General features: G+C 41.4%; 1 protein-coding gene across 3 annotated transcripts in view; it reads right to left on the bottom strand.

The window, feature by feature from the left end:
* The window catches only part of VPS13B (vacuolar protein sorting 13 homolog B), a 1,337,220-nt gene that overhangs the window by 269,900 nt on the left and 1,039,820 nt on the right, over positions 1-27,500 (bottom strand). For all 3 annotated transcript variants that reach the window (XM_077493096.1, XM_077493095.1, XM_077493097.1), the window contains one exon: positions 11,601-12,005. In XM_077493096.1, coding sequence (XP_077349222.1) covers positions 11,601-12,005 — 405 coding nt within the window. The remainder of the gene's footprint in view (positions 1-11,600; positions 12,006-27,500) is intronic.

Below are 27,500 nucleotides of genomic sequence, written 5' to 3'. Positions count from 1 at the left end.
TTCCTTTTTCCCTCTGTTAGTCTCATGGAGGAAGGCAATGGGCTCCCGAGCATGAGGTACTGATAGATAAGTTCCGAGGCACCGACAGTGAAGAGTATGTCCGTGGGGCACGTGACACAGCATCTCTCCCGGGAGTTCTCTCTGCATGGCTCTCCATTTAAGCACAATAGGGAGACAGGAGGTGGCGGGGGGGGGGGCGGCCCCCGTCAAACTCGATCTGCTCCTTTGTCCATGAAGCCCGGAGCACCTGTTCCTTCAGCACATAGCGGTGGAGGCGGCAAATTACATTTTGGGGACAGTCCAGATCAGTAGGCTTAGGCCCCAGCGCCCTGTGCACCCTATCAAATTAGAGTGGCTGGAGGGTCAGAGTCCAGAATTTTATGCAGAATAGCCCTCACAGTTCCCTGGAGATTCTCCGGGCCTGTATCCTCTGGTAGCCCCCAGAGCCGCAAGTTTTTTCTGCGGCTCCAGTTCCCCAGGTCTTCCAGGGGGAGCTGCATCTATGCCAGGCCATCCTGATGTGATGTGTGGTTCTGCTCCAATTGGGACATTAGCAGCTCCAGTGTGCTAACTGCCAACTCCCCTTTAGACAGGCGGCCGTCGAGTCACTGTACCTCCATGTGTGGCTGTTGGAGATCCCAGCGGTGCTGTTCTTCCACCCGCAACACCAGAGCCTCCATGTCGACCTTTGTGGGGAGAGCGCAGAGTAGAGTTCTAATGTCGGCATCGTCTTGGGAGTGCTGTGTGAGGGAGCCCCGGCTGTGGGAGGTAGCAGCCGATGGGTACAAGATAGCCGGCAGGCCTGCCAGCGAGCTGGGCAGCTGGTGCTGTGAGGTGGCCATTCCTGGGGAGAGAGGGCCCACAGGCCTCTGCTTGCCACGTGTCCCAGAGGTACGTGCTAGAGGGGAAATTCATGCTTGCTCCGTTAAGTAACTGCTGATGGGAGCCGCTGCAACAGCCTTAGTCGACCCCCCAGTCTTCCTGCGTTTAGTATAGCTCATGGCAGTCCAAAAAGCAGCTCAAAGTCATCACATAGGCTGAGTTGGGCAGCTCAAACGAGAGTGTCTTTACACTGCCATGACCAAGCAACACCCCACCGGGACCCTTACTTTTTAATACCTTTATAAATGATATAGGGTATGATTTCTGTCTTTGCAGATGACACCAAGCTATGCAGTGGAATGACATCTATATCTTTATAGGATGTCTCCACTTTACAAACTGACCTCATAGCACTGTCTAATTTGGCAACTAAGTGTCAAATGAGGTTTAATGTTGATAAATGTAAATTTATGCACTTGGGGGCTAAGAATATGCATGCATCATACATACTAGGGGGAGTACAACTGAGTGAGTGAGTAGAGAACGATCTGGGGTTTTTGGTAGATCATAAGCGCAATAATAGCATGCAATGCCAAGCTGCAGTTTCCAAAGTGAGTAAAGTCCTTTCTTGTATTGAGAGAGGTATGGTCTCCAGAGATCGACATATTTTGCCCCTGTTCAAATCATTAGTAAGACCTCATCTGGAATACGCAGTTCAGTTTTGAGCACCAGTTCTCAAAAAGGATACTGGGAAATTGGAGAAAGTGCAAAGAGGGGCAAGCAAACTGATAAGAGGCATGGAGGAGCTCAGCCATAAGCAAAGATTAGAGGAACTGAATTTATTCTCTTGAGAAGAGGAGATTAAGGGGGATATGGTCAACATGTACAATTACATAAGTGGTCCATATAGTGAAATTGGTGTTGAGTTATTCACTTTAAGGTCATCACAGAGGACAAGGGGGCACTCTTTAAGGCCGCGTACACACGGGCGGATTGTCTGCCCAACTTAGTCCGCTGAACCGTGTTTCAGCGGACAATCCGCTCGTGTGTGGGCTTCAGCGGACTTTTTCAGCGGACAGTCTGACGGACTTTGTCTTTCGGAATTTCCGTAATTTTGTCCGCTGAAACTTGGTTTTGTCCATCCAAACTTGGTTTCAGCGGACAGTCCGCTCGTGTGTAGGCAAGTTGGACGGACTAAGTATAGCGCATGCTCAGAAAGGATTTACACGGCCGAAGGTTGCATTGCAGTGTATTGGACGTTTTCCTAGTCCCGTCGTACGTGCTGTACACGTCATCGCGCAAGTTTTCAGCGGACTGTCTGTTCATCGTGTGTGGTCAAGTCCGTTCATTCAAAATTTGGACGGACTGTCTGTCGGATTGTCTGACGAACTTAGTTGGGCAGACAATCCGCCCGTGTGTACGCGGCCTAAGTCTAGAGGAAAAAAGATTTAATCTCCAAATATGGAAAGGTTTCTTCACAGTAAGATCTGCGAAAATGTGGAATAGACTCACTCCAGAGGTGGTTCTGGCAAGCTCAATAGATTGCTTTAAAAAAGGCCTGTATTCTTTCCTAAATGTACAAAATATAACTGGGTACTGACATTTAGAGGTAAAGTTAATCCAGGGAAAAACCGATTGCTTCTCTCTCTCAAGGGATCAGGAATAATTTTTTCCCCTTCTGTAGCAAATTGGAGTACACTTTGTTGGGGTTTTTCGCCTCCTCTGGATCAACTGTGGGTGAAGAGTTGCGTATATGGGATTGTATTTATTTATTTTTTGGTTGAACTAGATGGACTTGTGTCTTTTTTTTTTTTTAGCCTATGTAACTTCTGAAATTAAATTGTATAAGAAATTAACAATCAGAGGTAAACATGAAATCCTATAATTTTTTTTATAAGATATGATAACAAATGCTACAACAGCCAATAACAGACCTTTTGCAGCTATATCAGCTGAAAACATGGCATTCTTTCTTCGATGGAATATGAAATATTGTTCCAAAAGTTCTTACCAATGTAGCACCCTATAGTGTGCAACTAGTGTAGGTAAACTTATTTGGTTGACTCATGGTAGTTGTGTGAGTCTGCAACTGGTTTGTTTTACTCCAGGTCAGGATGGAAGGGCTCTCTACAGGGCAGATCTTTGGTACCGCCCGCTGGTTTGAGAAGCTTCTGGAAGTTAGTGGGTGGAGGGTAGGAGGTCCTGATTTCTATACTTGAAGAAATCTGGCCAATGCTCATGCATAATGCACTGGCAGGGTGGCTGGGTCAGCCCTTAAATATCGTGGAGCCATACAGCAGATTCTATTAATGCATTTTATGATAAGGTATGGATGTTTATTTGTGTGAGTATACACTATTTTGGAGGACAAACCAATGAGATTTGGTTATTTTAATGGTTTGGGGTTGTGTCGTTCAGCATTATATATGAAAGGATTTGTTAAAAAATATTACTTATGAAATATACAACTTTGACTTCTTTGTGAGATCTATAGCATTTGCAGCTAATAGATTTTAGTAAACCCTGGCACTAGCTCTATACTTGTTTGTTAAAAAATGCTATATCAAATATACCACACACAACAATGGTTTCCTTTAAACCAAACAGAAAACTGAAAAACATAAAAGGCTAATCCAGTTTTCTTATGTGATTGAAGGAAAAAAAAAAAAAAAAGAATATGTGAGTAACACAAACTTACGCTCAGATTACACATGAACTATCTTCTGTCTCCAAATTAAAATCACTTAGAAAGAATAGTTCAATATTGTTTACAGGACAATGTCATATAAAACGTGCAAGGGTAAAAAAAAAAAAAAAAAAAAAAAGTCTTTCTTCTACTTAATATAACTTGCGCAAAAGAGGGATTAGAGGAATATTTTCTCCACTACTTCTGCAGATTTTACTGTCGTTTTTTTCCGTGCTGGGTACAATTGTGTTTACACAAGTCAGCACAAGGACACCGATCAAAGGCAACACTGGTGAGAACGATCAAAACCCCAAGTGGATCATGTTGTTTCTTATGAGAATTCTGCAGATTTAAGTAAACAAGTGTGAATTGTTGAGGTTTTGGTTAAAAAAAAAAAAAAAAAAAAAAGCTACCATCATTTTATCTTAAGTAATTCTATATAATAACATCTGTACAGCAGATGGCTACAAGGCAGAAAAACAATGCTCCGTTTTCTTTCTCCTGGTCCAACGTATATATGAGATGACAAGTTTTGTCGCTGCACTAGGCTTGGGTCAGCAAATAATTTGTAAAAAGAATGCAGCTGCTGCAGATGGCCGTGTTGCCAGGCCACTATAAAATCAAAGAGGGAGTGAATTATTTCATGTATTGGTTTCATGCTATAAAAATACTGACATTAATCTGGGTGTGCTGGAGGTATATCATATAGATATAGATAACACATTTTGGAAAACATGGATTTCATTTTGTAACAAAGGCCCAACAGAGGGATGTCTCCTCATACTGAAAAGCTGAAAATGCCTCCTGAATTACTTTTTTATAGCATCTCCTTTTTTTAATGGAACAGGAAAGTGATAGTTAGGAAGTAAGAAGTATGAAGTCGTAGGGGTGAATGTTCAGCTTTTGCAGGTGGTTTAAGTAGAACACTGTACAAAGGTGAGGGGGCATACGCCCATAGGCTCTTATCAACTAAAGAAGTTTCCTCTTTTTCTCTAAATATCCAAATTAACTACTGTGGTACATAAAGTTTTACCAAGTGTGAATGAATAAATCATTACTCTGGGACCTAAAGCCCTTGTTCTAGCTGTCTAAAACCATTTGTTAGCATATACAACAAAATCCAAAAACACAACCCACAGGAAGGTCCCAACTGACACTTTTGGGGATATTTACTAAAACTGGAGCACTCAGAATCTTGAGAAGCTGTGCACTGTAGCCTCAGCTACAGCTTCTAACTTTAGCTTGTTCAATTAAGCTTTGACATTAAAATCTGGGAGCTGATTGGTTTCTATGCAGAGCTGCACCAGCTTTTGCACTCCCCAGTTTTAGTAAATCTAACCAACCCTTCGGCATTTCTAAATCAAAGTATTTATTTGTGCGACAACTGAAAGCCATACAGTATAGTAAATACCAGGTACAGCTATGTTTGCAAAGCTGGGCACATACTAGCAAGATTCTCATTACGCTCAAAGCAATCTAAATCAGCCAATCCAATCTGTTTTAGGTTTGCTATACACAAAAATACAGATTTTAAAATAGCAACCCATGTGCATAAAAATCAAAAGATAAAAAAAAGCAATATTGCAAATCAAATATGTATTTAAATCTCATATATGTGGCACTGCTTGGAAATATAGAGAACATTGAAGCAGCTAGGCACGAAAAACTATTCCTGTTCTATGCCCTGTATTATGCTAGAAGAGAGATCCTCCTTAAATGGAAGCAGTCCACTCCCCCTACGTAACATATGTGGAGAGCTACAATAAATTCTGTTTTACCTCTATACAAACTCACATACGAGAGTAGAAACTGCCCTAAAAAATTCGATAAGGTCTGGTCCCAATGGGTTGATGCACATGGATAGGGCCTTAGGGCTTGTAGAGGAATGGGAATAAAAATGTTGCTCCTTACTGTAATTCCATGGTCACGGATCAGAATGCTGTTTATTGAGTGCCTTGATGGACCTTCCCTCCTTCTATCCCCCCCTTCCTCCCGTTCCTGCGTACCCCCTTTTTTTCCTTTTCTGATCCAATGTCACTAGGAATAATACTGCTGTTACTCTTTTTGCTGTTAAGGATTAACACGACCAAGAATCATCAACCGCACTTTAAATGATGTTTTAGACCTATATGACCTTATGTATGATTACTGTCTATAAACTGTGTCAATGTCAACTTTTTATATTTTCAATAAAAAACTTTATACTGTAAAAAAAAAAAAAATCTCATATATGTTTAAGATAAAAAAATGTGTAATTCCTTTAAAGGTCATTCCATTCAATGTGGATGTTTTAGTTACAACTTGATAATGGTTGGCTGAATTGCCCACTGACTTCTGATACATACACTGATTCAAGGGACATAATCTCTGGTACTTAGCTTCCAGGAGCAAAGAAGAGAATACAAAAAAGCAAATTTAACAAGTTATTTGAATGATCAGTTTATCAAAAAGTGAGTCTTTAGCAATGGAATATGGTTGGCTGAATCACTACCTATCTTCAGCAATAGGTTTGGAGTACTCAAGTCGTGAAATCTACCCAATAAAATTCCCTCTCTTCTTGCCCACCATGTCAAGCACAGTTGGTTGAACTCCTCTTATCAAGTGTCAATACTACAAAATACATTAAGGAAAATGGAACCCCCTTATGAAGGCTGAAGCAGGTATACAGCCATGGGAATCCACGGGATAGATCTCACTGCCAGAGTTTCGAAGGGACATAAGAAGCAATTATGCATTTTTATTAGCTTTTAGACGATCCCTGAAAACCCTCCTCTATAGAGAAGCCTATCCTACCCACACCTAACTGTATTTACATTTTGTTCATCTGATCATCCCCCACAGCTACTACCCTTTGTTCCACTTGTCCCTCTCTTCTAGATTGTAAACTCTAACAAGCAGGGCCCTCTGATCATTCCTGTATTGAATTGAATAGTAATTGTACTGTCTTCCCTGATGTTGTAAAACTCTGCACAAACTGTTGGCACTATATAAATCCTAAATAATAATAATATTCTCCAGTACTTACTACCAATTTACATACTTGGGATCGCAGACTCCTAAATGTGCCAATACTTGTATATCATACATTTTGATAGAAGTATAACTCAGGGGGAGTAGCTATTGTTTTCCAGGAAAATCCCCAACATAACATATGAATGGATTTTTATATCGGGTTTACTCTCCAGTCCATTACACACACAACAATATCTGCTAGACTGCTATAGATCAGCAATCAGCGTTATGTTCCCCAGTGTCTAGCAGTAGAGGGAAGGGTCTGACTTCAGGAATGATTATCAGACACACAACTTAGTTCATAATGGGTGTGTGTGCAATGCAGACTCCTCAATACTGGATATTAACATGAAATATAATGAGAAAGTAATCCTTGAAGTGACCATGAACTTATTTCAAGCATCCCAACCCTGGCTAAGGTAAGCGTGGGAATAAGAGAAATGTTCCGAACTGGTCTGAAAATGTCTTTATGGCTAAATCAAGAATGCCGCCCCAAAGCACTCCCCAAGCCTTTCATGTTGCATTTTCACTTACAAAGCATTTGCAAAATGCACTGAAATGTACAGAGGCCTGCCAGACTTTTTGAAGTAAAAAAAGGGAAAATAAATCACCTAGGTTTGGCCTGCTGTGAGTACTTCTCAGTTACAAAACATTTCCTGTATCTGTTCTGTTGCTATGTCAAGTTTAAGCTTGTATTCTCCTTTATATGGACATCCTATTATAAAAATGTTTAGGTGCAGCTGGCACTGACGGAGTGGTCCTGAAAAAATGTCTTTAAGCCCATATTATTTCTCTCTAGTCCCTGACAGAGGCTGTTCTGTGTGGAAACTTTTAGTGCCGCCAGCAAGGTCAAGTCTGGCTTGCGCAGTAGGCCTTATGGCACACCATCAAACGCAGAAATAGCGCCAAAACCATTCACCTAAGCAGCTTGCTGGAATAAGTTAACATCCTAAATACCATGAGCATTTTACAGAGCCTTACTGCATGGAACATAATAACAATAACCCATATAGCATTTCAGAAAGCACACTGCTCTCTATTCATAATTTTTTCCTAGTGGCGCTGTAAAACTGCAACACTCAGCTAAGCATCACGACTTTTACAGTGCAGAGTATGTTCCATATTTTTCTTTTAAAGATGAAAAAAAAAATCTTAAAGTGCTTATTGAAAGCTGTATTTGGAATCCTACAAATATGAAAGAATATACAAACTGACTTGCTAGAGGCAAACTTGTATTTAAACACAATTCCAAAACTGTAAACTGAAGTCATAAACCAATTAATATTAGTTTACAAATGGCAGGCATTTTAAGAGGCAGTGAAAATAAATGAAGAAAATGTTTTATGATGAGATATGTGATCTTGATGCTATAAGAGCAAGAGCAATTAGTTTAATTTTGTAAATATTTTGGATTAAATCTTTACAAAAAAGAAAAATCCTAGGCAAATAGCAATAAATACAATCCCTATAACAGCACAAAATGCGAGTGCTTAAAGATGCCGCAACCAGATAGCAACCTTGCTTACAAGTTTATACTTTGAGATGTAAGTGCCTTTACACACGCATTAACTATAATGGCATCCCAGTCTTAGTCCGTAGGGTTCAATATTGAGTTAGCCCACCCTTTGCAACTATAATAGCTTCAACTCTTCTGGTAAGGCTGGCTATAAGGTTTAGGAATGTGTCTATGGGAATGTTTGACTATTCTTCTGGAAATGCATTTGTGAGGTCAGGCACCTCACTGTCGGAGTTGATCCAAGCCTATCCCCCAATAGGCAGGAAGTCGAGTGAGGGAATGATGGCCCCCATTCGACTCCATACCATTTGATGAAGGCAGCGATGTCAAACGTCACTTCCGCCCATCAGCTTGAAAGAGACAATTTTTTTTATTGCTTTTTTTGACCCCAGATCTCACATTAAAGAGGTCATGTCATGCTTTTTTTTCTATTACAAGGGCTGTTTACATTCCTTGTAATAGGAATAAAAGTTTTATCAGCGTAACATCATCTTTCACAATAGAGAAAAAAATTGGGCTAACTTTACGGTGTTCTTATTTTTTCATTCAAAAAGTGCATTTTGTTTGTAAGACCTCTGCGCAAATACGGTATGACAAAGTATTGCAACGACTTCCATTTTATTCTCTAGGGTGTCTGAAAAAAAATAATGTTTGGAGGTACTAAGTAATTTTCTAGCAGTTTAACTGGTAAATACCACATGTCAAAAATAGGCCTGGTTCTTAAGTGGTTAAAGTTCATGTAAAGGCAGGCGCCCCAATACTTTTGACAATATAGGGTATGTGAAGTGATGTCTTGTTGCATAACAACAGAGCTTTGAACCTAGTTGCAAACAAAAAAAAGAGCCACCAATGTATTGTAACAATATTTTCTTAATATACCACTAGTTCTGTTTGGCTGCATGCTTATTATATTCAATGAGCCTTTCACACCTACATTGGAGCTCTCTGATCATAGAGAGGTTCAAGGTATTGAGTGTACAAAATAAGCACCTGGAAAAGTGACAGCACTCCCAGCAAGATGGAGCCTGGGCCTCCATCTTGTGCTGAAATGTTGTGCTGAAAAGTTTTATTTGGAGTTGTAACTCCACAGGTGTCCTGTGCGGACAAAGGACATAGTCTACTTACTAAGGACAGTTTTGTCAAAGAGTGGAAATTTCCAAATGTTGCTGACTGCAAATATGTTCACATCTGCTGAGAACATTTAATATTTAGTGCTGGCTTTTCTTGGAACTTATAATTAAAAACAAAATAAAAGATCTCAGAAAGGAAGAGCTTAGTAAAGTGTTAATTGACACTTTCAAGACCAAAAAACAAACTCCATGCAGCAATAAAAATTACTATGTAGTACCCCCTTCCTTTCACTGGATAGCAATTGATAATTGCCATTTCATCTATGTGGTAAGGAAAATGCTTCGTCAGGCTTACTGCATTTGCATTGTATGTAAGATGTCAAGGGTTCCACACCATATAGTCATTTTTATTGAAGATTGGAGTTTTTAAAAAAGCCCCCCAAATGTATTACTGTAATGCAGCCAGGCTGCATATACAGTAACAAATATGCCTCTTTTTACTTGTTTTTGCAAAAAACCCCTGTGCTGCAACACTAATAGGGTTGTACTGTCATTCTTCTACACATGCACATTCAGCTCTCCAACACTTTCCCTCCTGAACTCTGCTCTAGTCATCAACTCTGATGAGGAAGTGAGAGTGATGTTGATTAGAGTAATGTTTGCATATTAGACTGCAGTAGAGTTTGTCTGTGAGAGCAGTGGGCTGACTCTCCTATGTGCTGGCAGCACAGAGTTAATTCATTCTTGCTGCAGCACTTACCTGGTTAAAAAGGCATATTTATTTTGGGCTTCACTCGGGCTTTAAACTTGTTATTTAAAGGGAATACTGTATATTTCACAAACAAGCTAAGGTACAGTGCCTTGCGAAAGTATTCGGCCCCCTTGAACTTTTCAACCTTTTGCCACATTTCAGGCTTCAAACATAAAGATATAAAATTTTAATTTTTTGTGAAGAAACACCAACAAGTGGGACACATTTGTGAAGTGGAACAAAATCTATTGGATAATTGAAACTTTTTTAGCAAATAAAAAACTGAAAAGTGGTGCGTGCAAAATTATTCGGCCCCTTTACTTTCAGTGCAGCAAACTCACTCCAGAAGCTCAGCAAGGATCTCTGAATGATCCAATGTTGTCCTAAATGACTGATGGTGATAAATAGAATCCACCTGTGTGTAATCAAGTCTCTGTATAAATGCACCTGCTCTGTGATAGTCTCAGGGTTCTTTTGAAAGCGCAGAGAGAACCATGAAGACCAAGGAACACACCAGGCAGGTCTGTAATACTGTTGTGGAGAAGTTTAAAGCTGGATTTGGATACAAAAAGATTTCCCAAGCTTTAAACATCCCAAGGAGCACTGTGAAAGCGATCATTTTGAAATGGGAGTATCAGACCACTGCAAATCTACCAAGACCTGGCCGTCCCTCTAAACTTTCAGCTCAGACAAGGAGAAGACTGATCAGTGATGCAGCCAAGAGGCCCATGATCACTCTGGATGAACTGCAGAGAACTACAGCTGAGGTGGGAGAGTCTGTCCATAGGACAACAATCAGTCGTACACTGCACAAATCTGGCCTTTATGGAAGAGTGGCAAGAAGAAAGCCATTTCTCAAAGATATCCATAAAAAGTCTCGTCTAAAGTTTGCCACAAGCCACCTGGGAGACACACCAAACATGTGGAAGAAGGTGCTCTGGTCAGATGAAACCAAAATCGAACTTTTTGCCCACAATGCAAAACGATATGTTTGGCGTAAAAGCAACACAGCTCATCACCCTCAACACACCATCCCCACTGTCAAACATGGTGGTGGCAGCATCATGGTTTGGGCCTGCTTTTCTTCAGCAGGGACAGGGAAGATGGTTAAAATTGAGGGGAAGATGGATGCAGCCAAATACAGGACCATTCTGGATGAAAACCTGTTGGAGTCTGCAAAAGACCTGAAACTGGGACGGAGATTTATCTTCCAACAAGACAATGATCCCAAACATACAGCAAAATCTACAAAGGAATGGTTCACAAATAAACGTATCCAGGTGTTAGAATGGCCAAGTCAAAGTCCAGACCTGAATCCAATCGAGAATCTGTGGAAAGAGCTGAAAACTGCTTTTTAATTTTGGGCAAAACGGTCTTTCAAGGTGGCCTTTCAATCAGGTCTTAGTGATTGCAAGATGTGTCCTTTCCTGTTATCCATATACTTACCCTTGAGAAAGTAAAGTGTTCACAATTCCTCCTCTCGCTTGTTAATGAATTATTGTAACATGTTCTGTTAAAAGATAATTACATTCGCTCCAAAGAAAAGGAAATAATCAAATGTTGATTCCCCACCACATTTACCTATACAAACATATGCTCACTAAACTTTTACACCATCAAACAATTGCTAACAAAGTTTCAAATGGTGTCACATGCTGCAAATATCTGGACTGCTTTAGAAGAAATCCTTGTGCAATCAAGGAAATATTTTAAAAGGTGAACATTTGAAAAACTTGAACTTACCTGATACTTTGCTTCCTGTTTGAATGCTAAGACATCCCTCAAGATCTGAAAAAGATGCCAGAATGCAGGGACTGTTCGGGTGTGGCACTGTCTCGAAGGAAAAAAACACTTGGGTAGTTTGTAAAGTGATCTTCTGGAAGAAAGATGCAAATCTCCACATTCCTTCTTCGGGTGGTGGATAAGATTTTGAGGTTTCTTGGGTCAGAGTACCAGGATCCTTTCTACAGGCTAATGCCAATTTAAAAGTCTCATCGCTTGGCATGAGTTCATCAGATGTCAATGAGGTCTCAGGATGAGGGCATGTCCCAGTCTTCATGATCTTTTCCAGGAAATGGTTCACCTGGTCCAACTTGACAAAACTGAAATTCACTTTTAGCGGTCTTGATACATCAACCTTGACATCAACTGTTGGGATAAGAAAAACACAATTAGTTTTATTAGTGGTATATGCAATCTTAGTAATATAATTTCTGCTTCGATCTGTTTTAATTTGTTATTCTTTTCAACAGAGTGCAAACTTTGCTATGCAGTATTTTTTCTTCAAATAAAGGGTATGATTTGGAAGAGTCTACTGTGGGTCAAATTAGTGGAAATATATAAGATTGTGTCTCCAATTTTTGCCTCAAAAGTTTTAACCAAAGCAAAAGATGACAAGATGAAGAGTTAGTTGTCATTGTCACACAGTATATTACTTTTAATCAAAAATGATAATCAAAAAAGCTCAGTCTTACCCTTAATTTTTATAGGTAAAAAATAAATGCAACGCTGTAGGCTTAAAGTAAAATTAAAGTCTTCGTTTTTTTGTTTAAAAATAACAAAAATGTTATGCTTACCTGATCTGAGCAGCGGTTTTGCACAGAGCAGCCCAGATCCTCCTCTTCTAGGATCCCTCGCAGGCGCTCCTGGCCCCTGGTCCATTCAGACACAGAACCATTGCTTGACCCTGCCCCCTCTCTCTCAATGGCTCATTGACTTAGATTGACAGCATTGGGAGCCAATGGCACCTACTGCTGTCTCAGTCAATAAGGAAGGAGAGTCCCAGAGAGCTGAGGCTCTTGTGCAACATCACTGGATTGAGATGATGCTCAGATAAGTATTAGAGGGGCTGCTGAACACAGAAGGCTTTTTTATCTTCATGCATAGAATGCATGAAGAAAAAAAAAACGTCTACCTATAGAACCACTTTAATCATTTGAAGGGATGTGCTATGTAGACTTTTAAGCTTACCATCTGAGGCCTCGTTGTATCTGTTTGGCTACTTTCACACTGAGGTGTTTTTCAGGCGCTAAGGGGCTAAAAATAGCGTCTGTAAAGCTCCTGAAAAACCCCTCCTCTGCCACCCCAGTGTGAAAGCCCGAGTGCTTTCACATTGGAGAGGTGTGCTTGTAGGATAGGAAAAAACCCTTTTTCGGCCACTAGCAGGGGTTAAAAGCTCCCAGCTAGCGGCTGAAAGTGCAGCTAAAACAACGGTAAAGCACCTCTAAAAATAGCGCCGCTTTACTGCCGATGCCCCAGTGTAAAAGTGCCCTAAATGGGAATCCCTGTGTCTACATTTGTATGGTTGTTTATAATCTTAAATAATTTTAGATTAAAATATTTTAGATTCAATTCAATTTTTTTTTGTTATATTTATCAAAATCCATGACCTGGTAGGGTTTAGTAGTTTCAATTACACCTCAAAACAAAAGAAAAGAAAAGAAAAGATCGCAAAAGCAGATGAATTAAAGAAAAGACATAAGAAACAAGAAATGTTAGTAGAAAATGTTCCCTTGAGTACTAAAGTCACTTAGTGTTACAAAACTAACTTTTCCAGACTTTGTGATTACTCAAAAAATAAATTTCACCTTTCACACTTGGCAAAGACTCATCAATCAGAAAAAGGTCTACACGCCAGATGGGATTAGACAACAATACAGAGCAGGTTAAGGGCTCCTAAGAATCTTAATGTAAATGGTGAAATAATGAAGAAGAAATCAAGCCAGTTCTAGACTGTACAAATATAACCAGTTACTCAGATATCTGATACAGCCATGACCCTTCAAATGTGTGGTAAGGGATATAAAAAAAGAAAGATGTACAGCTCAGGTGAGGTCACAATGGTAAATGTAGCATACATTATTGAAAGTATGTTGGATAATGCTGAAGCAAAATAAGCTGTTGGATATACTGCCATTCAAATAAGCAAAAACCTTGCTTTAGGCATCTACAATAGCTGCTTGCTGCCAGTAGTTATAATGAAGGGCTCTGCCTCCAGTCCTTGGTTCTTTCAGTATTCCCCAAAGCTAAATGATCGTTTAATCCTGAAAGCCAATATACCAATTCTCTGAGGCAAGAATTATTTCTCTAGGGAGTTTCAACTGTGCCAACTAACACTTCTGAACTCTGCCTGACCTTTTATATATTGTCTAAACAACCATCCAAATCACTGCTTGATACAAGACATTTTTAGCTACTGAACTGCAGATATGACTTTCTGCCAATAGCTCTTGCTCTATCCATTTTGCTTACACTCCTATTGACAGTCTTACAGAGTATGATGGGAATTCAATATGAAAGATTAAAAACAATTACTCACAGAACAGCTTTAAATACTGTCTGAACGTATTCCGTTCAATTCACTGATGTGGCTATAGGCACCTTTATTAGGACAAAGGGACTTGGCCTATGTTTACAGATAATTTTCTCCAGAGAGTAAAGGTGATTGTAGTCATATTAGTGCACTTGCAACACAACCGTGTACTGTGATATTTTTGTATTGGTACTAACCATCACATTTTCAGGACAAGCTTTTGAGGTATGCCATCTTCTTCTAAGGTCCAAGAAGTACTGCCTGCACTGAAATCCCAAAGAGTATTATCAGCTCTGCCCAGTTCACCTCTGTGGACTACAGAAAACTATTACCCATGGTATGGAGATGAGACGCATCTATTAGGTCAGAGGAACGTGGCCTACAAAAGGTCATTCATGATGTTCTCCTGAAAGTAAAGGTGATTGTAGCCATATTTTTACTAACAGACATATCTGACTGGATGCCACACCACTTCCTCAAACTCAATCTATCCAAAACCAAACTCATAATATTTCCACCCCTTCCCCTGACTTCTCTGTCAAGATCAATGGAGCAACTATTAGTCCGTCCCCACATGCCAGGGTGCTAGGAGTAAGCCTGGACTCTGAACTGTCCTTTCAGGCCCACATCTAATCCCTGTCCAAACAATTCTACCTCAACCGCTGCAACATCTCCAGAATAAGCCCCTGTTTAACCACTGACACCCCTAAGCTTCTAATTCACTCCCTGGTTATCTCTCGCCTCAACTACTGCAACTCCCACCTCATTGGCTTACCTTACATAGGCTATCCCCCCTTCAGTCCATCATAAATGCTGCTGCCAGACTCATCCACCTTATCAACGATTCAGTGTCCTCCACCCCTCTCTGTCATTCCTTCCACTGGCTCACCAAACAAAAAAAAAAAAAAATTCCCCAAACCAGATGCAAGCCCATTTAATGCTCTCATCTGTACTCAAAAAAGAAAAAAAAATGCTTTCGGGAAAACACGGCTTTTTGTTTTTTGACTTGATCCTAGTAAAAATAGAATACCTCAATGTTTATGACCATTAACATTATTGCATTACTTTTTATTAGTGTAGTTACTAGTAATTTTTTTATGTGCAATTAAAGGGGTTGATTTACTTAACCCCTTGGCGCCAACCGCATGCAAATATGTTGCCTCTCTGCGCCTGGTCCTTTACGGTGAGGGCTGCATATTTGCGTAAATTGTTGTCCATACAGCTGTGCCGATAGTGCACGCTCTCGACAGTTATCTGTGCCTAACCAAAAGCTTGCGACCGTGAGTTTTTGTATCACATGACCAGGGTGACAGCCAGTCACGGCGGTCATGTGCTCTTAAGCCCCATCTCCCGGCATCATAAACCTCTTAAAGGGCCAGGAGGTGCTGTCGTGAAGAGGTTAACAAAAATAGGCCGTTCACTATGCAAAGTAAATTTTCACCACAATCATTAAGCGAAGGAAAAATTCCCTTGAAAGGTGAATAGCCTTTTTCTTTTCTTTTAGCAAATCAACCCTAAAGTGTTTAACATTGGGGGTGTGGCCTAGAAGAGCATGTGAGCGGACGCATCTCAGAGCAGCTCTGGTCTCCCCTACATCCTTCACCATCCTGGGTTGTTAGCGACGAATCACCGAACCACATAGTCTATCCTGATGCCAAGAGTCCATGCGCTGCAGTGAGGTGTATTTTTCTGGTGGATTGGCAACCAAAAGAAACAACTGCCGGCCAAGAACATCACTACACGCTCCTGCCAAGATAGCCGCCGCAGCACCTGCATCTACCCTGATCTCTTTGGGGAAGCCAGACTCCTCTCTGCAATTCTCCCCAGGTGTTCCGGACCATCCACATATATATACTCCCAAATGTCCCTCGCAGAGAATGAAGAACATGGCATGGATGACAGGCCTGGGCCTACACTGTCAGATGTACTACGCACCATCAAGATAAATCATACTGATCTAATGGGGATGGTGGCTGAACTTAAAAATGACTTTGCAATTATGCGGAAAGATGTACAAAAGTTTTGGGGCTGGGTTACCGAAACCCAATGCCGCATTAGTGATCTGGAGGACACTGTTAACCCCACACAGCCTAAACTTTGTACATATGTTGGGAAGATAACAACCCTGGAGAACAAGGTGGATGACCTTGACAACCGCCTCCGCCGGAACAACCTGTGGTTAGTGGGTCCCCTGGAACAGGTGGAGAGGTCTGACCCAGTGGCCTTCCCAGGGAGCTGGCTGGGGCAGGAGTTCAGCCACGACCAATTATTCACATGTTTCGTGATTGAACAGGGCCCACAGGGTTTCGGGTCAGCCTCTCCCAGCAGGAAATTCTCCCCACATCATGGTGATCTGTCTACTGAACTATGGGGACCGGGACTCCATCCTCCGTGCCGCTCATCTGAAAGGGAGCCGCAAAATCAATAATGTGGTGGTCTCGCTATTTCCAGATTAGTCCGTGGCTGCTCGCAACCAGAGAGCCCAATTTCAGCAAATCAAGCAGAATGCTGTTCCCTACTACCCTTCGGGTGGTCCACTAATGGAAAACCCACTTCTTTCAATCTCCTAAGGATGCCCTGATGTGGTGGGAATCACTGCCACAGCTCCCTCAGCTCCCCACCTGAAGGGAGATGTATTTCACCTATCGACCTATATATTTTATACCAGGAACTGTGGAAATTTCAGCAACTCCTTTAATGTGTGGCTTGTTTTACCAATGTGTCTCTCTCATGCAGAAGAGTCCCAGGCCCTCTTCTACTAAGTTGGCATGAGCAGCTATGGGGGATAGAATGTTCAATCCCCATTTCCTTTTTTTGAACACTGACTTTTTGTTTTCTTTCTTTTTTGGTTTATGGGAACAGGCCACGCGCCCTGCACATGGTAAAAGTTTAGGTTCTAGGTCTGCTCTGTTTTTTAGGAGTTGGGCACCTTCTGGTAACCTTTACTTACATGTATATAGTTTTTTTTTGTTGTGTGTATTAAGTATGGATGGATGAATGAGTGTGCACTGAAAATGTCTAGCCTACGATACTGGGGCCGTGTCCAGAGTCTGGACGGCTCTGCCCTTCCTCCCCTTCCATGCCTCAAAATGATACCGCTACTACAATATGGCTGCCTTGTTTGCTCATAGAATGTCCATGGTCTTAACTCGAAGTTCAAAAGAGTTTTGATTTTTGATCGGATCAAACTAAAACCCACATATCTTGTGTTTACAAGAAACTCATCTGATGGGTTCAAAAATCTTAGCTTTAAAAAAACAACGGGTCTCCCACAACTATCATTCCACATATTCCAGCTATGCCCAGGGGTGTTGATCCTGATCCGTAAAAGGCTGCCCTTTACTTGTCATCAGGTGATCACGGATCCCAAGGGCCAGTTTATCATCCTACATGCCTCTGTACATGGGGTTCATATATTGCTGGCCTGAGTCTACGTCCCTCCTCCGGTCACGGCTGCAGTGTTTACAGAACTGAGTACGAAGCTCTCCTTCTTACCAATTTACCCTAAGCTCATTGTAGGAGATTTTAACTCAGAACTACAACCTGCTCTAGATAGGTTAAAGCCTTCATTATCTGAATCTAAGTTGTTCCTCAAGTGGTGCAAAACCTATGGATATGTAGATCTTTGGCATTGGAAATACCCTACTGATAAAACCTTTTCATGTCAATCTAAATCTTATTGTTCCTTTCCAGGTTGGACTATGCACTGACCACCAGGGACCTCCTTCCATCAGTTCGATCTGTAGCCTACATACCCCAGATGTTTTCTGACCACTTGATAGTACAGGAAACCTTAACCTTGGTTCACAAGCCCACATTTCAGGCCTGGAGGCTCAGTCCCCTCTGGATCTCTACACATCCATCCCGACTGATATACTGCACTACTGGACCTCTAACTCTGACACCGCAGCTACAGGACCCATTGTAGGATGCCTTTAAGGCAGTTATACATATCATGTATCAAACACTACTGATCTACCGGGAGGGCCATGCAATCTACCTTAAAACAGTCCCTCGACGCTGCTAGATCCCGACGTGTAGCACACCCATCTTCTGAATCTTGTGGGGTGTTGGCAGAAGCACATAACACATTGCAACTACATATGGTTGATGTAACGAAAAAACAGTAATTGCATCTTTCCGCCCGCATTTACGAACACGGGGAAGAATAGAAGGCTGTTGGCCTTCCTTGCCCATACTGACTTTCAAGACAGCTCAATCCTTGCCATACAACTCACTGACGGGTCTGTAGCGTCTGACCCACTGGTCATCAACCAGGAGTTTGCATCCTACTACCATGAGCTCTATGATAACTAGGTGATCCCTCCGGAGACCGTGTTTGCTGATTTTTCCTCCTCCATTGGTTTCCCTGTTCTTAGTGACTCTCAAAGACTCCTCCTGGAACAGACCCTAAGGATTGAGGAAGTAGAGACAGCTATTCACTCTCTACCCCTCTCCAAAACTCCTGGGTTAGATTGTCTCCACTCTAAGTGGTACCAGACATATAGTGAAACATTGGCCCCTAAACTTCTCACCACCTTCCGAGCATCCCTGGATTTGGGTAGGCTCACGGACTCCATGAATGATGTGCTTATTTTGGTTATACCTAAACTTGGAAAAGAAAAACTATTATGTGGGTCCTACCGACCCATCTCCCTCCTCAATAACGATGCAAAAATATTAGCAAAAATCTTAGCACTACGCTTGCAGAAAGTTATCCTGTCACTTCTCTCCCGATCAATCTGGGTTCATGCCAAGCTGGAGTACCCTTGACAACATCCAGAGGCTATATCTACATATCCATAAGGCTTTGATAGATAAACGCAGTGGTCTACTAGTGCTTTCTTTAAATATATACTGAAGGCATTTGACACTGTTCGGATGGTCATTTTTATGGATAACTATGGCACAGATGGGATTCGGTCCACAATATGTGAAATGGGTATGCTTGCTATATGTGGATCCAAAGGCTATAGTTCGTACTAACACAGATGTCGCCTTAGCTTTTTCGCTAAAGAAAATGTACCCGGCATGGGTGCCCTCTCTCTTCGCTTCTGTTCTCTCTCGCCATTGAGCCTTTTGCACTGGCGGTGCGGCAAGCGACGGAGATTGGGGGGATCTGCTATGGTCCACTGGAGAAGATATCTCTGTATGCGGACGATGCTCTTGTATACTTTGATGGCAAGGAAGGCTCTTTCAACAAGTTATTGCAGATGGTGGGGGAGTTTGGTGAGGTGTCTGGTCTGAGGGTCGGCTGGGAGAAATCCATAGCTTTTGCTATTGGTCCCTCCTTTCCTACAAACGATATAGAGAACTCTGGCTGATGTACCTCCCACACTATCAAATACTTAGGGGTGTATATACATAATGACATTTCTAAATATGAGAATCTTAATATTGCCCCAATTATCGGGCAGGTGACAGATAAGCTCCGCACATGGTCAACACTACCACTAAACCTCATAGGTCATATTAATATCTTCAAAGTGATTTATTTACCAAAATTATTTTACTGCTTTTGAGTTGCCTGTCTTTCTTCCTAAAAAAACATTTCTTGACCATTGAATCTGCCCTCTCATCTTTCCTTTGGAATACCCATCCTCGGATCGCAAAATCATCTCTACAGGCATCTATATCCTCTGGTGATCCCACGCGCCCAAATTTGCATAATTATTTCATTGCATCTCAACTTACATATATCTATGAATGGTTGCACGCAGTGCCTCAGACCCGCTCAACAGCGCTTCTATTAACCTCTTTTGTTCCGACCACCTCCCTTAAAGATGAGTTGCATAAAATACAGAAGTCTACGTGCTCCCGTTATTCCCCCACAGAAGTGGGCTTCCCGGCATGGAAAGAAGGGGAAGTATACTCGAGACTTCAAATCAGGGCCCATCGTCACATACCCCCATACGTTACAACTCTAACCTCCCTGAGCTCTATGGACACCCAGACTCGTGAGCTCGTTTCGAGGTCACTCATCTCTCGCATGTAGTCCAAGGGAACAACTTTGTGACTTTTGAGAGTCTAAGGCGGGAGAGGAGCATAGACAAATTCTTCTTTAAATACTTGTGACTCTGACACACCATCCGTACACAAATTGGGACATTGACTGTAGAGCTCACGGAGCCCCCTATGGAAGATCTGCTCTCCTATACCAAACTTACCAAACTAGTGACAACATTCTATAATAGAATGTCACTCAAGGGGTCCAACTCAATTCAGAACTTGTGTAGTAAATGGTCAGTCCTACTACTTGAGATCTTAGATGAGGGCTGGGAAGAGGCCACTGAGATTTGCTTTCAAGCTATTATCAGTACTGATGACGGATTTATCCAATTTAAATTTATACACCACGTACATTACACTCCATCTAAACTGTCCCACATGGGATTAGGCATTACTGCTGCTTGTCCCACATGTAATTTAGCCAATGCAGACTTACTTCATTTGTTCTGGAGCTGCCCGGGGCTGACCTCTTCCTGGAGGGAACTGTTCAGTTTTTTCGAGACTCAATTAACACTTCCTATACCTCAGACTCTGGAGGTTGGACTCTTATACTAAACAACTTTGTACACAGAAACCATACTCGAATCCTACTCGGCACAGTTTTATATTATGCATGGAAAGTTATATTATTGCACTGGAAGGATGTAGTAAACTCTCCATCGACCCAAACCCTTTATTGCATTATTAATGGGGAACTCCCCAAGCTCAAACTAATATATAAAAGTAGATCTTGTACAAAAAAAATACTAAAATATGGTAGCCATGGCTGGATGTCACTAATTCATTTTGGGGCACAGTGTTGTCGTCCCAGACAACCCAATTAAGCTTGAGTTACAGTGGGTGGTACCTCGCACACCAAGAGGAAAGGACATAGTCAACTTGAAATGGGCTCTACATAATATCAATCTTTTGCCTTGTTTGAAACCAAGAGTGAGGTGGGCTGAGACTAATGTACATTCAAGGTGCATAAGTGTGTATGAGTGTGTGCGTGACTGCTGTTTTGTTATAGGTACCCTACTGGCTGCATCATGATTCCTTGATCACCTCCCCTGGGGGAAAAAGGGAGACACTTTTCCAGAGAATTGGGACTACGATTGCGATTGTTATGTCATGTCATGTCATTGCTCTCAATGGGTCACTAAGCCCCACAAACATGTACTTGTCTTTATGCAATATGTAACTGGTACCTTGTTACCCCCCCCCTTTATTGACTTTATTTTACTTTACTATATTGTTACTCTTGTATTTACTTGAAAAATTTATAAACACCTTTAAAAAAAAAAGTGTTTAACATTAACACTAGGCAAATGCTTAACTTTAAAAAAAATTTTCATAATACATTTTTATTCAATGAAAAAATCTCTGAGCTCCCTTGTCACCTCCTCCCATGCTCGCCTCCAGGATTTCTCCAGAGCTTCTCCCATCCTTTGGAACTCCCTACCCCAATCTGTCCGACTGTCCCCTAATCTATCCATCTTTAGACGATCCCTAAAAAACCCTTCTCTTCAAAGAAGCCTATCCTGCTTCTAACTAACACTGTTTTACTTCCTCCATCAGCTCATCCCCCACAGCTATTACCTTTTGTATCAATTGCCCCTTCCTTTTTAGATTGTAAGCTCTAACAAGCAGGGCCCTCTGATTCCTCTTGTACCAAATTGTAATGTAAATATAATGTCTGCCTTCATGTTGTAAAGCGCTGAGCAAACTGTTGGTGCTATATAAAATCTGTATAATAATAATCTAACAAAGAAAGTTGTACACAGAAACATAAAATACAGGTCAACAGCCAACAATGCCATGAAGAATCATACACAATTTAGTCTCAAAGCATGTCTGTGGAGTCAAAAATCCCAGGGGGTGCAAGAAGCCACAATCAATTGCAAAGTGCTCAATGGTAACTAAATTAAAACAAAATAAACACTAAACAGGGACCCAGGAAAGTGTGTCATACCTGAACTGTTCATTTCTATTTCTAAGGGCCCATGCATACTGCAGCTTAAAAAAAAAAGCTGCTTTTACAGGCATTTGAGCTTTTATTTCAGATTGAAGAAGATTGTGCTTTTTTGTGCTCTTGTGCACGTTTTTATTGAGCTTCTTCAAGCTCCTTTGAGCATCAGTGTTTTATTTCACAAACCCTCCTAGATGGTATTTTCTTGACTACTGTATATAAAAAAAAAAAAAAAGTTGGAACAAACATTTCTGCGTGTTTTCAACCTCTTGAGCTCTTTGGGGCAATAGCTCCTCTCATAAACGCGAGTTTGGTGGGGTTTTCTTTCTGCCTGTAGGAGCATATGCCTGAAAAAAGCCATAGGGGGTTATTTACGAAAGACAAATCCACTTTGCACTGCAAGCGCACTTGAAAGTGCAATCGTTCTAAATCTAAGGGGTAGATCTGAAATGAGAAGAAGCTCTGCTGATTTTATCAACCAATCATGTGCAAGTTAAAATGTTGTTTTTTATTTTCCTTGCATGTCCCCCTCGGATCTACAGCGACTTTACTTCCAAGTGCATTTGCAGAGCAAAGTGGATTTTCCTTTAATAAATAACCCCCATAGTGTGCATGGACACATTGACTAACATGGAGGGGAGTTTATAGGCAGAAGAAATAGGAGCTCAAAAGCCTGTAGGAGCTTTTTTGAGCTCCACTGAGCTGCAGTGTGCATGAGCCCTATGAGGAAGAAGGTTTTGCATTCATATAGACTTGTTAGGAATACAAAAGCCCATCAACAGAGGTCCTTAAGAAAAGGTTATGTTGTGCTTTATTTTTATTTCTGCAAGCATCCAGAATCCAGTAGGATTGTATCCAGTCAGGTAAGGCCCTTGCACTAAAACATTGTTGGCAGTTTTTTTTGAAAACTGACATTTTATTGAAATTTCAAGGGAAACAAAAAAAACAAAGAAGGAACAATAAGGCACAGGTAATAAAAGCAAACGGTCACAGACCACAGTAAGCAAAGGCATAGTATACAGCATTGCATCAACTCAAGCAGTACATTACAATGACACTCCGTTACCGGGAGAGTTAGATTCCTGCAGCCCGCTACTGGTCAATTGAACAAACCTTTCAGAGACCAAAAGTTGGCAGTTTTAACCACTTCAGCTGGAAGATTTGGCCATTTTTTGCTATAAGGCACTGCGTTGCTTTAACTGACAATTGCGTGGCCCTGCAATGTTGTACCCAAACAAAATTGACATTTTCCCCACAAATAAAGCTTTCTTTTGGTGGTATTTGATTGTTTTTGTGATTTTTACTTTTTTCACTATAAACAAAAAAAAGAGCGTAAATTTTAAGAAAAAACACATTTTGTACTTTTTGCTATAATAAATATCCCCATTTAAAAAAATAAAAATAAAATTTCCTCAGTTTAGGTCGATTTGTATTCTCCATATTTTTGGTAATAAAAAAATCACGATAAGCGTATATTGATTGGTTTGCGCAAAAGTTATAGCATCTACAAAATAGGGGAAAGATTTATGGCATTTTTATTATTATTTTTTTTTACTAGTAATGGCAGTGAGTAGCGATTTTTATCGGGACTGCATTATGGTGGACAGATCGGATACTTTTGACACATTTTTGGGACCATTGGCATTTATACAGCGATCAGTGCTATAAAAATGCACTGATTACTGTGTAAATGTCACTGGCAGGAAAGGGGTTAACACTAGGGGGCGAGCAAGGGGTTAACTGTGTTCGCTAGAGAGTGATTCTAACTGTGGGAGCAGCAGACTGACTGGGTGAGGAGAGCATACTGAGTATGAACAACGATCGCTCTCCTAACCCCTGACCGCACGAAGATCTGTCTGTTTACATTGACAGATTTCCGTTCTGTATGTGTGTGAAGCGATCGCGGGTGCTCGTCGGGCACGCGCATCGGCTCCGGCGTCGCACAGCAGGCACGTGCTTCCGGAGGCATGCACACGCCCCCTAATGATCAAATGGTGAACCAACATACAGCTATATCGATTCACCCAGGGGAGCCAACCTGCCGCAGTAACTGCGGTGCCTGGTCGGGAAAGGGTTAAGGAAACTTATGTGTATGGTTAGCATAATTGTTATGCAGGCCCAACACTTAAACCCCCTACTGAATTCTACCACCTAACACAACCCCTAACATAAAATCTTAACTTTCCCATAACTGTTAAATTAAAAATAATTGTTTAGCCATTTTTTTTGTTTTGGAAAGAGTGGGGAGTGAACCCCTTGTTTGTGCTGCTACCTTTATTATAAATAAAAAAAGACGATATTTTAATTTCTGTCTGTGTTGCTGTTGCCGATTTTCTTTCTTTCTAAATTGTTGTCACCATGACCATAAGTGAAAGGAAGTATCTTCTAATAGAGTCCTCTTCTAATATACTCTAACCCTTAAAGCATTTGTTAACCCACCAAAAAAACAGATCCTGTTCCCTTAAAGCATGTTATACAGCACATTTGGCCCCAAGTAACACCTGTCTGATCCTGCCTGGCTATACTCACCCCCCTGTACGCTGACTCCAATATATCAGGTCTGCTGAGCCCTGACAGTGTACGGGACTTCATCAGTGGCAGCCTGCTATCTGTCTCCTGTGTCCTCTCCTCCATCCTCTCACCCCACCCCTCCTCCTCTGACTGTCTGCTAGCCCCTGCTCCCTCCTCACTGCCTGATTGACAGCAGCCTGAGCCATGGGCTCCTGTTGCTGTATCTGAGCCAATGAGGAGTGAGAGAACCCCATCCTCCATGCAGACCTGCCGTGCATCCCACCCTCTGCCCTGCTGTGAGTTTAACAGCAGGAGTGGTGGGGGAAGGCAGGTCAGTACACACAGAAGAAGAGTCTACCCAGGCCAAGCGGTGCGGCCCGGCCGCAGTCTCTCAGGACTTTCACTCTGTGACACATTCTGCGTACAGAATTTTCAGAACATTAGAGAGTTGCAGATTGAAAAGGAAAGGTTGTTTTTAATAACATTCAATTACAATATGACTTGTGTAAACACTATATTCATTTTTTCTTTATTTACTATTTTTTTCCCCCCACAAAAGTGCAGTTACCCTTTAAGCACTTTTGACTTACTGTGCCAAATGTACAGTGTTCATTACACTATATTAGAAACTGCTGATCAGATTTTATGGCCTATAGTTTCAGGATTTATAATGAATCGTGTGAAAAATAAAAACATCCAATGAGTAGGAATTCTGTGGGTAAAAACATCTTCTTAAAAAAGAGATGGCAAAGGAGATTGCTAGTTTTTAAATTAATAATCCAAAACTGCTTTAAATATGAAATGTGGTGTGCAGAAGAGCATTAATAAATGCAAAAAAAGAACATCAAATCTTGACGAGGATAGACTACAGCCTCGCCATGGTTCATTGCATGATAGCAGCAGGCACTGCCAAATGTGAAAGATTGAATATTGGAAAAATATTGCCTCTTAACAAATATCAACTTCTACTGTTACATGCATATGATAATGTTAGAATTTGGCGCACACAGCATATTATGGATTCAGGCTGTCTTATCTTAACAGTGTAGGCTATTGGTAAGGATATAATGGTATGGGAGGTGTATTTTTTTGTCATAGATCTGGCTTATTAATATCAGATTCTTCTTTCAATGCAACAGCATACCTGAGTATTGTTCCTGAGTATGTGCACCCCTTTATGGTCACAATCCAACCTGGATTCTTTCCGCATGATAATGTCTCACGCTACGTATCATCACAATCTGGCTCCTCTAACATAGCAGTAAATAAATGACTGAAAATGACTCAACAAATCCTGCACAGGCCCCCAGATCTCTGCCAACTGAACGCTTCTAAGATGAGGTGGAACTGGGAGCTGTCAGTATGAATGCATAGCCAACAAATTCGATGGAGCTGCAGGAGGCCAGTATAGACCAAAATAACCAAGGAACATTTTCAGTTCCACCTTAAATCTATTCTATAAACAATTCAGGCAGCTTGTAACCAAAAGGGTATATTAACAGTGTTAGGCAGATGTACCAAGTGGCCACTGAGTGTATTATATTTATGCAACTGATTTTGTAGTCCATTGCACTATAGAATTAGAGGTGTCAGAATGACAGTTTTACACAAATCGATTAAAGGACAGGAAGACTTTTGTGCTTTAGAAAATATTGTTCACCATTCTGGTTTAAAAACATTTGTGATAATAGCCGAAAGTATGGCTTTTTTTTTTACAGACAACACAATGGATTTCCCCTATATATCTCCATACCCCCATCTCTAGGTTCTTAAAACCTTCAACATCACCTTGCATGTGGTGTGGCAGAGTGAGACCCTGTCACTGTGAAAATGGAGGAGAATGTGACACAGGATTCACATTAAGGGTTAATGCGAGGTTCCAGATAATCACTCCTGACTGGAGAAAGCAGTGTTTTTGGCTTTCTTTAGTTCTAGATTAGAATATTCAATCCTATGTCTAGATTTTACCAGGTGCCTGCAGCAGCATGTCTAAGAACCCAGCTGTGCAGGGTCGTTATATACTTAAACCTGAGAATAACTCAGAGCTTCCAGTTTGCAGACAGCAGGTCTCATCCAGGGGTCAGAGGAGTCCCAGCCAGGTGGTCTCATCCAGGGGTCAGAGGTTCCCCAGTCAGGAGCCAAGAGACAGGAAATCTCACTCAGGCGCCAGAGGTGCCCCAGCCAGCAGGTCTCATTCCAGGAGTCAGCTCCTATCAGGGTGTCAGGAGAACCCCTGTCTGGAAGCCAGGATTGGACTGTGCAGCAGGGCACTGCAAATAAAGGCTTAGAGAGCCAAGTGAACCTGTAAAGCTGAATAACACAGTCAGAGAGGACTGGTAAGAGCAGTGGTGTTGCCAACCAGGGAGCCAAGGGAGCTCGGTATTTTTGTTTGTTAATATTGATATGGAAGGACCCCGACGCGGGCAACTGATGTCTATGTAATTTTTCCATTTTATTTAAAAGTGAGCTGCCATGCCCTAAACTATAGTTTGACCTGGTGCAACTCATTGTAAAATCACTTACCACATGAGTAAAATCCCAATACCACAGTGGATAGCTAGAAACAAAACAGCAGAAAGAAAATTACAAGGATTTGAATCGTATTTACTTAAAGAGGAACTGCAATCTGCTCACATCATTTGTAATAAAAACATCTTTGCCATTATGAAGCTTCCCTCCAACCACTTTGCATATTATTTTACACATACTGTGGTTCTGTACTTGTCAAATTTGCTGCAGAAATCTCCCTCCACTGAGTCTGGCAACCATTTTAACTGTGGGCCGCTGAAGCTGCTGCCTGTTCACTTCCTGGATTTACACAGACACACACCTCCAGCTTTGCGGCTCTCATTGGCTCTCTTAT

This window comes from Lithobates pipiens, unplaced genomic scaffold, assembly GCF_037356315.1.
Source record: "Lithobates pipiens isolate NorthernLeopardFrog02 unplaced genomic scaffold, aLitPip1_a1.2 Scaffold_19, whole genome shotgun sequence".
Lineage (NCBI taxonomy): Eukaryota > Metazoa > Chordata > Amphibia > Anura > Ranidae > Lithobates > Lithobates pipiens.
Note: the sequence above shows the minus strand (reverse complement) of the source record. Positions and strands in the feature narration are given on the sequence as shown.